The sequence below is a fragment of the Cucurbita moschata genome, unplaced genomic scaffold, assembly GCF_002738365.1.
Source record: "Cucurbita moschata cultivar Rifu unplaced genomic scaffold, Cmos_1.0 Cmo_Scf00054, whole genome shotgun sequence".
In the NCBI taxonomy this organism is placed as follows: domain Eukaryota; kingdom Viridiplantae; phylum Streptophyta; class Magnoliopsida; order Cucurbitales; family Cucurbitaceae; genus Cucurbita; species Cucurbita moschata.
Window position 1 is genome coordinate 1,543,424 of NW_019268570.1, and position 17,244 is coordinate 1,560,667.

General features: G+C 35.8%; 1 protein-coding gene across 1 annotated transcript; it reads right to left on the reverse strand.

Annotated features, from left to right (window-relative positions):
• Positions 1 to 2,266: 2,266 nt before the first annotated feature.
• LOC111436388 (NADPH-dependent pterin aldehyde reductase-like) lies at positions 2,267 to 16,661 on the reverse strand. The gene is made up of 5 exons (XM_023074165.1): positions 16,356 to 16,661; positions 16,220 to 16,289; positions 15,304 to 15,497; positions 15,058 to 15,230; positions 2,267 to 2,572 (listed from the first exon to the last, which is right to left on the reverse strand). The coding sequence occupies exons 1-5, from the start codon at positions 16,638 to 16,640 to the stop codon at positions 2,431 to 2,433; spliced, it is 864 nt and encodes a 287-aa protein (XP_022929933.1). The 5' UTR covers positions 16,641 to 16,661; the 3' UTR covers positions 2,267 to 2,430.
• Positions 16,662 to 17,244: the final 583 nt, after the last annotated feature.

Consider the following 17,244-nt stretch of genomic DNA (forward strand, 5'->3'; position numbering starts at 1 on the left):
TAGACAGATGTTGCTACAACTTCGGCCCAAAATTGGTTTGAAAGTCTCCTTGTTTGTAACATACTTCTTGTCATCTCCACAATAGTTTGATTTTTTCATTAGCGATTCTATTTTGTTCTGGAGTGTAAAGAGCTGCTAACTCCTTTTGGATGCCCTTTTCTTCACAAAAAAGATTGAATTCTTTAGATATGAACTTGCCACCTCTATCTGTGTGAAGAACTTTAATGTGGCAGCCACTTTGGTTTTCCACCATAACTCTAAAATTCTAGAACTTCTGAAAAGTTTATGACTTATATTGTAAGAAGTAAACTCAGCTCATGCAACTATAATCATCAATAAATAGTAAAAAGTATATATCCCCCAGACTTAGTTTGCATTGGGCTACATATATTGGTCGAAAAGGACTTTCTAGTTTGCTTGCCATAAATGCATCCTTCACATAAACAAATTGAATCAATTTTTGGTAATCCGAAAACCATTACCTTCATCCCTAAGTATTTTCAGGCCCTTCATATGAAGATGTCCATATCTCAAGTGCCCATATCTCAGAAGCCATAATATGGAGTCATCTTTTATTCTAGCAGCAAGAGCAAAATCCTCCATGTTAGAAACATCCAGTGGAAACATCTTATTTGAAGTCATGACAATTTGAACTTTATGGCCTGATTTCTTATTTGTAATGACACGTGTTGTCATCAAATAGAACGGAATGTCCTCTAGTCATTAATTGTCCAACACTCAATAAATAATACCCTAAATCAGACACAAATTGTACAATATCTAATAGTTTTATCTTACCATGAATGGTTTCGACTTTCACTATGTCTTTTCCCTCGACTTGTATCTCTCTTGTATTTCCAAGTTGCACCTTAAATTTTTGCGTCTCATCAAGCTCTTGGAATAAAGATTTGGTGCTTGTCATATAGTTCGAGCATCCGCTATCAACAAACCATAAATCACTCATTTTTGGATTAATATCCATACATGCCATAAAAAACCTTTCTTTTTCTTCTTCATTTTCTATTCAAAATTCATTTGTTGATCTTTATACCAACAATCAGCTTTTATGTGCCCATGCTTTCTACAATGGCAATATTGTATGACATTTCTTATGTTACTTTGCTCATTGAATTTCCTTTGTCCATCATTTCTCCATCTACCCCTGTTACCACGACCACCATGGAAGCTGCGAAATCCTCCTATTTCACGACTTCTACTTACTAGACGAATATTTTCTCTTTCATTGTTTTCGTTGTTGGCTGTCTCCTTTACTTGTAGTGTCTTTTCTTTATTCTTTTTCGATGATCTATTGATTATTGACTCGTGAGCTTGAAGCGAGCTCATCAGTTCATGAACGAAGAGTATTGATAGCAGCCACCACATGGTCAAACTTTGGAGTTAGGCTTCTAAACTCCTTTGTAACAATTGTTTCATCTAAAATTTTCTCTCCATACACGCGCATCTATTGACTATTGCCATTACTCTGGACAAACAATCGAAAATTGATTCACCATTCGTCATGAGCAAAGCTTCAAAGCACGTCTTAGATATTGCAATTTCACTATTATGAATTTTGAATCTTCTTGAAACTCCTGCAGAATTGACCAAGCTTGCTTTGATGTGGTTGCTGCTGCAATTCGTGAAAAAACAGTCATGAATTGCTTGCTGAATAATGAATAGAGCCTTGACACCTTTTTTCTTGGTTTCTCTTAGTCTCTCGTTTTCTTCCATTGTGGGTTCTAATACATCAACAAACTCGTGCTCCACCAAGTCCCAAAGCTCCTGCGATCTGAGCAAGGTCTTTATGTTGATGCTCCACCACTCATATTTCTCACCATTAAAAATTGGTAGGAGCGGTGCAGAGGAAGAAAAATCAGCTACTTCCATTTTCGTTTTGAAAAAAAATAATCACTTCCCGTGCTAACAAGAACTTCGCTCAGATACAACTTTTTTGGGGAAAAAATATTGAAAGAGATAGCAAAAGACAAAATAGATCAAAGCTGGAAATGATTTATTATTGTTTGCTCACCTAATGACTAAAGAGTTAGAGTTTCAATATATATAGGCTTACAGAGTAACTAGAAATAGAAAATCCTACTCAACAATTGAGCATGAATAAATTCACAAGTTTAGGAACCTACTCCTCTTAAAAACTTGGTCAGAACTTTGAATCATATTTCAACATCTTTGGTCATAATACAAGAAATCTGTACTCTTTTTATTTCAACATCTTTAGTCATAATACAAGAAATCTGTACTCCTTTTATAAACTTAATAGTAGTTTTTATTAATGGAAGAGACATTAAGATAAAATTACAATAGTTTAAAGTACTTGAAAACTAAAAGTAGAAAGTATGAAAATGTAGGACAAAGAAGAATACTTCCGGGAATATTTCAAGTAGACTAATAATGTTTTATGTTATTCAATTATTACCTTGGGTCTTTTTTCTCTCCCTCTCTCTTTTGCAACAAAAATGGAATATCTAGAAGATCACCAGGATCAGGAACAATAAGAGTTGCACCATTATCAGCGGTTGTAATATTTAGAATCATGGAAACTGCTTTCAGGGCCCTAATACAACGAAGAAAGTAACTTGGATTAATAATATGTTAGAAATCAATTAAGATAGACTCATGATACAATTTATAATTTCTACGACTCTTTTGTCAAGGTATATGAATAATATTTGAAAAGTGAAAGATTACCAAAAATACCTCTAAAATTATAGATAATTACGAAAGTGTCATTCTGCTCAAAATCAGATCCAGCCGTTAGATTTCTCCCAAATTTGGATACAATCTAGAATGTTCAAAGATCATCAAATCCAACGGTCGGAATTCAAGTTGGATGGATATTTCCAACAAATTATCCAAAAACTCCAATCCCCAAATTACAACAATTATGGAGGTTTCAAAGTCGGTGTAAGCTTCCCCTATAAAGTCTAAAGTTGGGCAACATTTTAACACAAGAATAGAGTGGTGAGGATTCCTAAACCTTGAGTTGGAAGCTTTTAGATTATGGGTTTTTCTTCCTCGGATTTCTTCTAAATTTGAGGGTTATGGTTAATCATTTTCCTTCCTACCAACTCCTATATATTCCATAGGGGATTTCCAACAAGTTTCGTGAAGGAATCGAGTCCTCAAAAGCTTTAGAATCAGCTACCCAACAAAAGATTTCTAGATTTATTCCGGCGAAAGACATGTTTTTTGGTGAACTTTGGAAGGTTATAACTTGAGCTACAGACCACGTAAAGGTATGAACTTGGTCTTTAATTCTTCCTTGAAACTTCATTTAAAGGTTTTGTGAAAAAATCAAGTCGATGAAAGATCTATACATAGTTGTACAAAGGCAAAACCAGAGGGGTCTGATAAGGAAAAATCGAGATTTTTCAGCCTACCCAAGAAAGAAGATGAAGTCAAAGGTCAAACTTTGACCAATAAAAGTAAAAAATAGCCAAATATTGACCTAACGTCAAATTTTCTCAATTTTAATTCCCTTCTAGATTGGTCCTTATGAAATACTTTAAGGTTCCAGAACTTACACACAATAAGGAGTCTGTGGAAGAAAATTTGAGATAATTCGGATACTGGAAGCTCGGGAACAGAAGTCCTGAATGTCAACGACGAGGTAAGTAGCTACCTTGGACTTTTTGTTAAGAAATACTTGTAGGAGTCACTTGGATTTTCATATGAACCCTGAAATAAGTATGAATTAAGGATATATGAAAGAAAAACTCAAAGAACCATGAGTTCTAGCCCTAAACCGTTCAAATTGCTAAAAAAATAGATAATGTTAAAATAACCCACTAGATGAACTCTGATGCCTATGAAATTTTAACGCTTAGTATATTATATCATGTTGAGGTTATATGTGAAATTTGGTGGTTATTGGATAAGGATAAGTAGGTAAACCAAGAAATAGTGTCAAATGACCATAATGCCCTTACGAATATCTACCTACAGTTCATGACCTAGTTAACCTCCAAATACTATGAAACTCTGTAGTAGATCTTAATTTATGATGTTTGATGGTGTGGTAAAGTTTTAAAGCCATTGGAACTTGTTAAGTAGAAAAATCAAGAATTATGGGTAAAATAACCAAAATTTCCTTGGGACTATTTATGATAATTCCCTTAGGATTTTTTATTCAAGTGCATTGTTCCATTCGTCTCCAAGTAAGAAATTGTTTCAAAATTTTAAATCAGAAAATTTCGGGAAGGTGTATCTTGCTGACAACAAAACCTTGGAGATTGAAGGGAAGGGAGATGTCTCCATACAAACTCCAGTAAGAAATCAGTGGACATTATACATTCCTGGTCTAAAAAAGAACCTGATCTCTATTGGCCAGTTGGATAGCACAGGCTATGCAGCAGAGTTTGAAAAGAGTTCGTGGAAGATTGTGAAGGGCACCATGGTTGTTGCACGTGGCACAAAATCCGAAACCTTATACACTACGGCAGAGTGTATAAACATGATTGCTGCTGCTGAGAGTGTTTCCTATTCAAGTCTATGGCACAATAGACTTGGACATATGAGCGTCAAAGAAATGAAGATGCTGACTGCGAAAGGAGCTTTAGAAGGCTTAAAATCTGTTGATATGGGTCTTTGTGAGAGCTGTGTTATGGGCAAACAAAAACGTCTTAGTTTCACAAAGACTGCCAGAGAACCGAAGAAAGTGCAGTTGAAAATGATCCATACAGACGTCTAGGGACCATCTCCGGTTTCATTACTTGGTGGATCAAGGTACTATGTCACCTTCATCGATGACTTTAGCAGGAAGATATGGGTTTACTTTCTGAAACACAAGTCAGATGTGTTTACTACCTTCAAGAAGTGGAAAGCTGAAGTTGAAAATCAGACCGGCTTGAAGATCAAATGCCTGAGGTCTGACAATGGACGAGAGTACAAAAAATCAGAGTTTAAAACATTTTGTGCAGCTGAGGGAATTAGATTAATAAGAACAATTCTCAGTAAGGCAAGACAAAATGGTATTGCAGAAAGGATGAACAGAATATTGAATGAGCGAGCAAGAAGCATGAGGATTCATTCCGAACTACCAAAGACATTTTGGGTTGATGCTATGAACACAGCAGCATATTTGATTAATAGAGGGTTGTTAGTACCCTTGAAGTTCAAATTTTCCGAAGAAGTATGGACAAGAAAAGAACTCAAGTACTCTCACTTGAAAACTTTTGGTTGTACTGCGTATGTTCATGTTGATCTAGAGAAGAGAGATAAGCTTGATGCTAAGGCTGTGAAATGCTACTTCATAGACTATGGCTCTGACATGTTCGGGTACAGGTTTTGGGATGACAAAAATAGGAAAATTCTAAGACACTGCAATGTGACCTTTGATGAAAATGTCCTGTAAATGACAAAGAGAAGATAAACTCTGACACTACAAAGCAAGTGAGAGTTGAACTTGAGTGGCAGAAAAATTCACGTAGTGATGTTACAACATAAGCTCAAGAAACTCTTGATCTTGTTGCTGAAGAACCAGATGTGAAGCAAGTTATACCTAAGCAGGTGTTGAGGAGATCATCCAGAACTATCAGAGCACCAGATAGATATTCACCCTCATTACGTTATTTGTTGCTGACTGACAAAGGAGAACTAGAGTCCTTTGATGAGGCCCTACAAGTGGAAGATTCAACCAAGTGGGAGCAAGCCGTGGATGATGAGATGAGCTCACTTGAAAAGAATAAAACGTGGGTGTTGACTGAGTTACCTACAGGAAAGAGAGCTTTGTTGAACAAATGGGTGTTCAGAATCAAGGCTGAACCAGATGGAAGAAGGAGGTTTAAGGCTCGGTTAGTAGTTAAAGGATATTTACAAAGGAAAGACATTGATTATGCTGAGATCTTTTCTCTGGTTGTGAAATTAACTACTATCCGAATTCTGCTGAGTATTGTTGCACCGGAGAATTTGCACCTTGAGCAAATGGATGTAAAAATAGTGTTTTTACATGGAGATCTAGATGAGGATATCTATATGCAACAACCAGAAGGGGTTGCAACTCCAGGCAAGGAGCACATGGTGTGTAAGCTCAATAAGAGCATGTATGAACTAAAACAAGCACCGAGACAATGGTACAAGAAGTTTGACTTCTTCATGTGCAAGAGTGGTTTCCACATGAGTGAAAAGAATCAGTGTTGTTACCTTAAGAAATACACTGATTCTTATATGTTTCTACTCCTGTATGTGGATGATATACTAATTGTTGGATCAAGCATGAGGGAGATAAACCACCTGAAGGCAAGCTTGTCTTCAATATTTGAGATGAAAGATTTTGGTGCAACGAAGCAGATTCTTGGGATGAGAATTTCTCGAGATAGATCTACTGACACATTAGATCAATCCCAAGAGCAGTACATTGAGAAGGTGTTGTCCAAATTCAAGATGAATGATGCTAAACCCAAGACTACCCCTTGGCAAATCGTATTAAATTGTCAAAGGGGCAATCTCCCAAGACAGTTGAGGAACGTGAACACATTGCATCAGTTTCGTACGCTTCTGCAGTTGGGAGTTTGATGTATGCTATGGTTTGCACTAGACCTAACATAACACATGCAGAGGGAGTTGTTAGCAAGTACATGACAAATCTAGGGAAAGAACATTGGGAAGTTGTGAAGTGGCTTCTGAGATATCTTAGAGATACATCCAATACTTCACTTTTGTTATGGCAATGACAAAGTAGTTCTGCAAGGTTTTGTGGATGCTGATCTTAGTGGAGATGTAGACTCTAGCAAGAGCACATTTGGATATATCTACACTATAGATGAAACAGCAGTGAGTTAGATGTCCAAGCTTCAGAAACGCGTCGCTCTTTCATCTACTGAAGCTGAGTACGTGGCAATAGTTGAAGCTAGAAAGGAGATGATATGGATGATAAACTATCTAGAAGAGTTAGACATGAAGCAATGCAAGAAGATTCTTTATACTGATAGTCAAAGTGCCATACAGCTGGTGAAATACCCAGTCTATCATTCAAGGACAAAACATATTAGAAGGCAATACCATTTCACTCGTAGGTTAGTGGAAGAAGGTGATATGTGTTTGGAGTGTTGGATGATGGAAGTCTCACATCGACTAATTTAGAGAATGATCATGGGTTTATAAGTGAGGAATACTAACTCCATTGGTGTGAGGCCTTTTGGAGAAGCCCAAAGCAAAGCCATGAGAGCTTATGCTCAAAGTGGACAATATCATACCATTGTGGAGAGTCGTGTTCGTCTAACATAGTATCAGAACCATGCCCTAAACTTAGTCGTGCTAATAGATTGGTAAATCCTCAACTATCGAACAAATAACTCCAAAAGAATAGGAGTCAAGCCTCCTCGAAGGCAGTCAAAAATGACTAAGACTCCAAAGGAGTCGAGCCTCGATTAAGGGGAGGTGCACTTTGTTCGAGGGGAGGTGTTGGATGATGGAAGTCCCACATCGACTAATTTAGGGAATGATCATGAGTTTATAAGTGAGGAATACTAACTCCATTAGTGTGAGGCCTTTTGGGGAAGCCCAAAGCAAAGCCATGAGAGCTTATGCTCAAAGTGGACAATATCATACCATTGTGGAGAGTCATGTTCGTCTAACATGGAGAAGATAGAGGGTGCAAAGAATCCAGCAGACATGTTGACAAAATGTGTTGATGTTGAAAAATTGAGGTTATGCAAAGCCTATTGGAAAATTGAAGTTATGCAAAGCCTTAATTGGTATGGTGTAGTGATCGTTTGAGAATGAAATTCTTAGTTGACTGTTTATAGCTTGGTCAACGTAGTGATCGTTTGAGAATGAAATTCTTAGTTGACTGTTTATAGCTTGGTCAACGGTTATATCCGGTAAAGCTATATATGGTAAATAGCTATATATAGTAGATGGTTATATATGGTAAATAGCTAGTAGATAAAGCTATATATGGTAAATAGCTATATATAGTAGATGGTTATATATGGTAAATAGCTATATATAGTAGATGGTTATATATGGTAAATAACTAGTAAATGGTTATATATGGTAAATAAGCTAGTAGATGGTTATATATGGTAAATAGCTATATATAGTAGATGTAACTAGTAAATGGTTATATATGGTAAATAAGCTAGTAGATGGTTATATATGGTAAATAGCTATATATAGTAGATGGTTAAATCTGGTAAAGCTATATACAATCAACTGAACCATATATATATATATATCCCCTCAGCTATATATGGTAAATAGCTATATATAGTAGATGGTTATATAGGGTAAATCTGGTAAAGCTACATACAGTAAATTGAACCAAATATATATATATATCCTCAGGTATATATGGTAAATAGTTATATATGGTAAAGCTACCTACAGTAAATTGAACCAAATATATATATATATCCTCAGGTATATATGGTAAATAGTTATATATGATAGATGGTTATATATGGTAAATAGCTATATATAGTAGATGGTTATATATGGTAAATAGCTATATAGAGTAGATGATTAAAGTTCTCCTTCCATTTTCTCTCTCCTATTTCTTTGTGTTCATCTAAATCGATTGTGTGTGTTGTTGTTCGATCCTAACAACGGTACGAGAGTTCTCCTTCCATTTTCTCTCTCCTATTTCTTTGTGTTCATCTAAATCGATTGTGTGTGTTGTTCGATCCTAACAACTATAAGGAAATTTAATCAGATACTAATTGACAGTAATCTAAACAAATACGTAATCTTTAACAGAATCTCTAGCAAAGTCAAGCTTACGAGGAAGAATGTGAGTCATTAAACTTGACTTGGTAAAAATAGTTATTAACTTGAATAAGTATAGAAAATAGTTAGGAATTTATTCGATTGTTAGTGATTTTAACTTGGAGAGAAAGTTTAGGAAATTTGTTGGTGGATTCTCTGTTGCAATGGTTTTAACTGAAGAAAGTTTAGGAAATTTGTTGGTTCTCTATTATAATACTCAGATGTATGCTCTAACACAACAACAAATAGTATTTGAGTGCTTAAGATTTTTCAAAAGTTCTCTCCCCATAAGTTTTTCTTCCTCATTCTTTTATTTGTTTCGAAATATTTTGATCGTGGGTCATATCCAACCTTCTTTTCCTCCCTTTCTTTTCCTCCCTTTAAATGTTTAAGAAACAAGTATCAAAGACATGTGCTATCTGGATAGCAGTTGTTGTAACCACATGATGGGGAAAGAAGGATGTTTTTCTCTTTTCTTGGATGAATCTCTTCATAATGAGGTGAAAATTAGTGACAACAAAAAGATTAAAATCGAAAGGAAAATAATATACTCTTCTCGGGATAAAAAAGTCAGAGAAGTGAGCCACTGAAGTTCGTTATGTTACAACCTCAAACACAAGCTTTTAATTGTAGGGCAGATTCTACCGAAAGGGCATGATTTAATCTTCAAAGAAAATATATGTAAGATTAAATCCAAGTTGGAGTTCTCATAACAAAGGTACATATGATTACCAACACAGACACAAAATTTAGTAAATGATACTTCATTACTAATAAACTTCATCATGAACATTTGAGTTTTGACATTTATCTCACCTGTGTCATTAAGAAATATGCTAGAGATCTATGATGCTTTAAGAAAGATGACAGAAGATGATCATGTTGATTCTATTTATTTGTATTGCAAATTCTATAAATTTGATAAGATCATTCAAAATGAAAAATGAAAAGTTGTAATAGATTAAGAGATTGATGTAATAAAAAGATATGAAATATAGCAGTTAGTACAACAACCAAAGAACTTTGAAGTTCTTGGAGTTAATTTTGCACATAAAAATACTTGAGCAAACTGGTGAAGTTGGGAAGTATGAGTAAGACCTTTCGTCAAAGGGTATAAGAAAAAAATATGTTATGAATTATGAAGAAAATTTCCTACTTATGACTCATTTATAAGCTATTTGTTTTCTTCTAGCTATTGCTTGCTAATTAATAAGCTTAATTAGAGTCTAAGAGTTATTGATTCAGAGAAATTTTAAGATAATTGTTCTGTAGTTATTGACTTGAATAAATTGAAAATAGGTAGTCTTTTTTAAGAAAATTGTTAGTAATTGCTCACTTGTGGAGAAAATTTAGGAAATTTGTTAGAAAGTTTTAGGAACTCTTTTATGCCTTGACTCTAAATACTATCAGATATGTATGATATTTTCACAGCAACAAACAGAATTGAAAAGCTAAGTGATCAAGGTTTCTTTGTTAAAAAAGATGTCCCCTTCAAGTTGTTCTTTTTGCTTCTTTTATTTATTTTAACATATTTCGATTGTGGGTCATATCCAACATTTGGTATCAGAGCTAGGATGCAGAAACAAATGCCAAGACCATACAAAGTCACTGGAGAAGATGTGACAACGATGAGGAGTGGAAGAGAGGGGAGTGTAACACTCTAATACCTGTTACTCACATAGAATAACTACACAACGTGGTCGATAAAGATGCGTGTTAACTTATAGGCACAGGTGACAATGTTGAGGAGTGAAGGATAGGATGACTCTTGCCGTCATCTACCAAGCAGTCCTAGAAGACGTTCTTCTCATGGTGACAAAGAAGGACTAAACAAAGGCAGCGTGGGATAGAGTGCAAACAATGCATTTGGGTGTGGAATGTGTCAAGGAAGCAAAGGTGCAAACCTTGAAGAGTGAGCTCAAGGTTATCTGCATGAAGGACGGTGAGTCAATAGATGACTTTATCATGAAATTGACGACAATCGTCAGTGGCATCCATTCATTAGGCAACATCGTGAATGAGATCTCCGTCGTTAAGAAGTTCCTTCGAGTTGTTCCCCAAGATGCATGTAGATTGTTGCCTCCATCGAGCAGTTCAGGACCTCAAGAACATGTTGATTGAAAAGTTTGTTGGTCGTCTTAAGGTCCAGGAGGAGAGACTTCATGGCTACGAAGACAATTAGGAGGAGAAATATCTCTTATTCACACATGAGGAGTGGCTCAAACAGACGGAAAAGAATGATGTAGCCGACTCTTCTTTTTCAGGTATGAGAGGACGTGGCAGCCATACCAAGGAAATTAGAGGTCGCGGATGTGGTAGTAAACATGAAAATACCTCATAAATCCATGACAATGTCATACCTTAGAAGGACAAGAGTATGATCAAGTGTTACTCTTGTGAAAAATACGGGCATTATCGGTAGAGTGCTGCAACAAGGAGCGCGATGAGGAGGCAAACCTCATGTTCACGGATGATGAAGACCCCGCATTGATGTTGGCCGAGAAAATAACCAATCTGTTGATACTCAAAGAAGAAAAGGTTATGACAAACCCCTCCATAGATGAAGAAGACCAAGTAGAGACGAGCATGTGGTGCCTAAACAACAAAGCTAACAACCACATAACCGTGATTGAGCAAAGTTCAAGAAGCTTGATGAGAAGTTAATTGGAAATATGAAGCTTTGCGATGGATCAATTGTACCGATCCAAGGCAAAGGATCTATCTTGTTCCAGTGTAAGAATGACGATCAACATCTACTGACCAAGGTGTATTACATCCCAAGTTTGAAGAGCAATATTATTAGCCTTGGTCAAATGCAGAAAAAGGTAGCAGAGTGAAGATAGTCGGCCCATTACTTAGGATATACAACAAAGTCGGAGCCCTAATGAAGGTAAAATGGTCGCGAAACTACATGTATAAGATACTATTGAAAGACCATCAACATCTTCCAAAAGTATCCATTGGCGTTGGCCGCAAGAAAGTGAAGAAGAAACCAATTGGTCGGGAGAAAAAGGAATTGAAGTACAGATCCAAGAAGAAACCAAAGGTTCCCTCAATCAGCGAAGTGCAACCTACTAGTTGTTGTGTTTCATCGGACTTACCATCTCAACCAAGGAGGCCTAGAGGAAGACCACTAAGGTGTAAGAAAAATGAGACTTCAAACTTGCCATCTCAACCAAAGAAACCTATTGGTAGGCCAAAAAAGAAGGTTGAAAATGGAGGAATACGTTACAAGAAGTTTCTACATGTAAGTCTGATGATAAATTTTCTCCACGGAAGAGAGGAGTGGAAGAAATTGGAAGAAGACAAAGTTAACTAGGGACCCAGCAAAGTTGGACATTCTCACCAAGACCCTAGAAATGGTTAAATTTGCAGACATCCAAAGTTGCTTGAAGTGAAGAATCTCGAGCAAAGTCAAGCTTACGGAGGAGAATACGAGTTAATAAGCTTAACATAGCAAAAGAAATTATCAACTTAGAGGAATATTAGGAAATTTTAGGCTGAGTTATTAACCTTCTCAAGAGTTCACTCAACATAAAATTAATCCAAGCAAATCATGCTTAATTATAGAATTCTTATGATTGAGCCATTGAAAAAAACGGTGCACTTTATTGGTATATGTAGTAACATTCAATTCTTTTTAAGCATTTCTTAGTATCCTCAGAATCGGATGTGGTCTCAATTCATTGATGTACCACTTTTTTACCTAGGTGTCACATGCCCATTAGCTTCTGCATTGGTTCATCCCGAACCACATCTTATTAGAAGAGGTACCGCTCTTATACTATTTGTAACGACCCATATTCAAGATTTGAATCAGGCTTTGGAATTCAGATTTAGCACGTGATGGCAACGACTTTCTCCTACATCCCTTGCGACATGGTCATATTACTTACTTTTCGCTTCTAATAGTAAAAACTATCCTTACAAACCAACACAAGTCCTTCTAGCATGTTTTGTCCTCACTCACATGCATCTTATAAAATTTCAACGCGATCACCTGACTCGAATTGCTCAAAGCAAAGCACACTTAACTATGAAGTTCCTATGATGGAGCCACTTTAAAAGAATATGCATCTTGTTAGTAAAGGCAGTAACTTTGAATTCTTTTTATGCTTTTCTTAATCATTCTATTCTCAAAATTGCTCTCACTGGAATGTGGTTTCAGTTAAGTCGATGATTTAATTTTTATGGGAACTTAGGCCATTATGCTTGAAGAGTTCAAAGAGAGCATGAATAATGAATTTGAGATAACTGGTAAGAGCATACTTTTCATGTCAATACTGTTGAGGGTTGTTGGGAGAGAGTCCCACGTCGAGTAATTAAGGAGATAATAATGAGTTTATAATTAAAGAATACATCTCCATTGGCCTGAGGGAGAAACTAAAAGCAAAGTCATGAGAGCTTAGGCTTAAGTGGACAATATCATACCACTGTGGATGGTCGTGGTTTCAAAAAAATACTCCTACAGAAGTAGGTTTGAACTTGAGAACGCACGATGAAAATGAAAATTTCGATGCTACAATTTAGATGCTACAATTTATGGAAGTTTTGTTGAGAGTTTGAGATATTAAACTACGACTAGACTCGATCTTATGTTCTCAGAAAGTTTGCTGAGCTATTATATGACATCACCAAAGATAAATCATTTAGAAGCTGGAAAAGAGTTATTTGTCATGTATTGTGAGCTATTGATCATTGTATTCACAATAAGAACATGGTTAAAATGATAATGATTGGGGATGAAACATTGATGATTACAAAAATACTTATACGTGATCGACATTAGTTTGGGTGCAGTTTCATGGGTATTAAAGAAACAGGATATTAAGAAATTGTCACGGACACCATCAATCAGATCCTTCACAGTATCAGTAATCACTTTATCTTGAAATCTAGCCGTTGAATTTCCAACCAAATTGAATATGATTTAGAACATAAATAGCTTATCACATCCAATGGTGGGAATTCAAAACTAAAATCGGCAAAATTCTAGGGGGTTCTGGAAATTTCAAGGGAGTGGATCCTTCCTCTATAAATTATGAGTCATGGGCATTCATTTGAGAAAGTAACAAGCAACGTCGGCCTTCAATCGCGAGTTATAAGAGTTTGTTTTTGGGTATCAAGTTCTCGGGTTCTCTCCAAATTCGAGAGCTATAGTCCACTATTTACTCCAAACCTATTTCTATACCTTTTAAATAAGATTATCCACAAGTTTGGTAAGGAAGGAAGCGTCGAAAATGCCTCAAATCTATTTCTCTAATTCGGTCCGTCATTCAAGGAGTCCCAAGGAACTTGAAAAATCCAATCTACACATGAATTCGTTGGGTAAGATCTATCCCAATAGATTTCTACATCTCCAAAATACATTTCCATAGAAAACCTTAAAGGACAATAACTCTGAGGGTGTGTCCAATTAGAGAATTTTAATATCAGGTAAGCTTTGGAGGTAAAACTCAAACTCTTATTTCCAACTCATTTTAATCAAAATCGAGGTTTTCGTTAACCTTAGGAAACTAAGAAGAGCATATATGATGAAAGAATCCAGGGCTAATTCGTCCGAGATCAAGTTGTCAAGAGGATCAAACTCTGCACGTTGAGTTACAGACCAAAAATTGAAATTCAAACTCAGCCACATTCACACAAAATCGTCCTCCCAAATTAATTCCTTTAGTTTGAAGGGAGTATAAGGAGGAATTCTAGTGAAGAAAATGTGGCCGAAAGTGTCTCAATAGTCCTACTCAATAATAAGTTCCTCTGAGTCAGAAGTGAAGAATCGAGTTTCCAACTAATTTTGGAAGGTAATAACTTAGGCTATAGTTCACGAAAAGGAAAGATATCAATCCCTAACTCTTTCTTGACACTTCATCTTTAAGTTTTACAAAAAAAATTGAGGGGAGAATGTCTTTCACCGTGTTTCATGAATAGGATGTCATGATGGGACTCATGTTTCCCTCACCTAGATGAGATGCCTTGCGTCATGTATTACTAGCCGGATGTCATGATCAAGTTTGCACCAACTATGTGACCATGTCGATCTTTCATGGGGAGTGATTTATAGACCATTTTAAGGGAAGTTTCCGGGTTGATCATGTAATATGATACAAGATAAGTTTTATGTACTCAGTCCAACACTCTGAGAAGTTTTAGTACTCTAGGTTAACTGTACAATTAAGAACTTACCAGTAATAAACTACTAACTGAGTTTTTGTATTCTCTCCATATTTTCTATAGGTAACTAGGTGGTAGGTGGGGATATAATAAAAGATATAATATTCATTTACTTTAACTAAATGTTGATAAAAAAAAATGTATAGGATTTGGTAAGCATACCATTCTTGAGGAGATTGGTATTGGGAAGCCAAATCGCCAAAATAGGCAACAGCCATGTCCGTATTGATAATGCCAGGATCTAACGCTACAATGGTCATTCCATGTGGTAGCTCTTTTGCAATTGATTTACTCAAACCTTCAATCGCCCATTTGGAAGCGCAATAAGCCGAAGCCTGGATAGTTAAAAACTAATCATTTCTATTGTTGATGAGAGCTTTGTTAATATAGATTGCAGCAAATGCGTACCAGGGGACCCACAGTTCTTCCATACAGAGAAGATATGTTCACAATAATTCCTTGATTCCTAGGAAGCATAAGAGGAATGAAGTGACGCAACACATTTGCTGCCCCTTTTATGTTTATGTCGATTACATTATCAAACATTTCGCCAGGAACCTCCCAAAACTTCAAATTTGCAGTACTCACACCTGCATTATTCACTGAAAAAAAAAAAAAAAAATGATAAGAAATTACTATAAGAGGAGTAAGATTTGGATTCCCTTGTTGATCGAATATGCAAAACACTTATTTGAGATTCGAATCACTCCACAAACAAGATCGATCATGTCTAGCTTCAATGATTCTGGTTGATCAAATATCTCAAGCCAAAAACACTTGTTTGAGATTAGAATCACTACACAAGCAAGATTTATCCTGTCGAGCTTGAATGATTTTACATGCAACCTAAACTACATAGAATTGCAAAGAAACTTAGCCAGCACAGATGATTCTTTCACTACATTTTCCAAGTCTCTTTTACAAATATAACATACATCACTTTATATAGCTTCAATATAAAAACTCTTAACCTTACGTGAGACATTCCAAGAGTTGTAACTATATTTTATGATCATAATTAGTCACTCTACTGTATACTTTATAATCATAACTAATAAATAAGCCTTAAAATATATTAAAGAAAGGTTATAACTCTAAATTATGATTCCACCAGAATTTATAACAATGAAACTTGATTCTTATTAGATGTGGCATGAATTGAAATATTTTTTTGTGATAATTTCAACAACATTTTGTTTCCATCTTCGTCGAAATATATTGTAAGATTAATATCTCTTGGTTCATATCATAATCTTGGTGTTTACGTTATTTTATCCAAAATGAAAAAAAAAAAAAAGAAAAAAAAACTGTAGCACAAACATACCAATGATGTCAAGAGAACCAAGTTTGTCCCGGACCGTGTGTGCCATTTGTCGGATGCTGTCATCTGACTTCTGCAAAATAAAAAAAAATTAAACAGATAAACACTAAGACATAGCAAAGGAGAAAGCATTACGAACCACATCAGCGACGAAGAGCAAATGGTTTTGTGGGGAAGCATTAGAGAGTTGTAGTTGAAGTGAATCCAAATCGGTTTTGTCGCGGCCGCAACCAATAATTAGATGGCCATGTTTTGCCAACTCCAATGCCAAGGCTCGTCCTATCCCTTTGGTCACCCCGGTTATTAGAACTGTCTTCTGGGTTGCAGCCATGGATTTGTCTTCTTGAATGCGAATAGCTAATTTAGTGTAGAAATGATATGGTGTAGAAGGGTTGGGTTTTATACCAATTGAAGAAAGAGACATGGACAAGAAACACTTCCCTTTTGAGTGGTTGCAGCTTCAACTACAAAATTTCCTATTTCATTTTAGATTATTGCAACTCGGTTGTGTGGGTGTGCTTCATTTCCACATCTCCCCCATCTACTTTTCCGTGTGGTGTTCTTCATCTCCACGTCTACTTTGTTGTAGCATTTGGTTACTTAAGAACAGATGAAAAAATTGTTCAAACTTTTACCATTTAATGTTGGTAGTTTGTAAGTGGACGGAATTGTTTTATATTATACCTTGCATTTCCAAAAATTATGAGAACCTTGTTTTATGAATTTTGTGAGAGGTATGGATTAGAGATGTATATGGGTCAGATCGGGTCGGGGGCTGGGTGGGAAAGCCTGTCACGGCCACCTATTACATTTCTCATCTCCACGAAATTCTCAATTTATTTTTTACTAGCACATTTGGGTAGAGAATTCACGGTGATCGAGTTACCTAGAGTGAATATATCTCAATTTATTATTCTTAAAAAAAATTGTTTTAAGTTTTCAATTTTCAATATCAAAATATATTGTATAGATAATCTCAATTCAAAATTTAAAATTATAACATAGAGTTTCAAAATTAAAAAGGAAGA

Excerpts from the sequence above, each read along its gene's own strand:
- LOC111436388 (XM_023074165.1), bottom strand. The coding sequence starts at position 16,640 with ATGTCTCTTTCTTCAATTGGTATAAAACCCAACCCTTCTACACCATAT. Across the intron at positions 16,290-16,355 it reads TGCTCTTCGTCGCTGATGTG|AAGTCAGATGACAGCATCCG; the intron begins GTTCGTAATGCT and ends TTTATTTTGCAG. Across the intron at positions 15,498-16,219 it reads TGGTTCTCTTGACATCATTG|TGAATAATGCAGGTGTGAGT; the intron begins GTATGTTTGTGC and ends TTTTTTTTTCAG.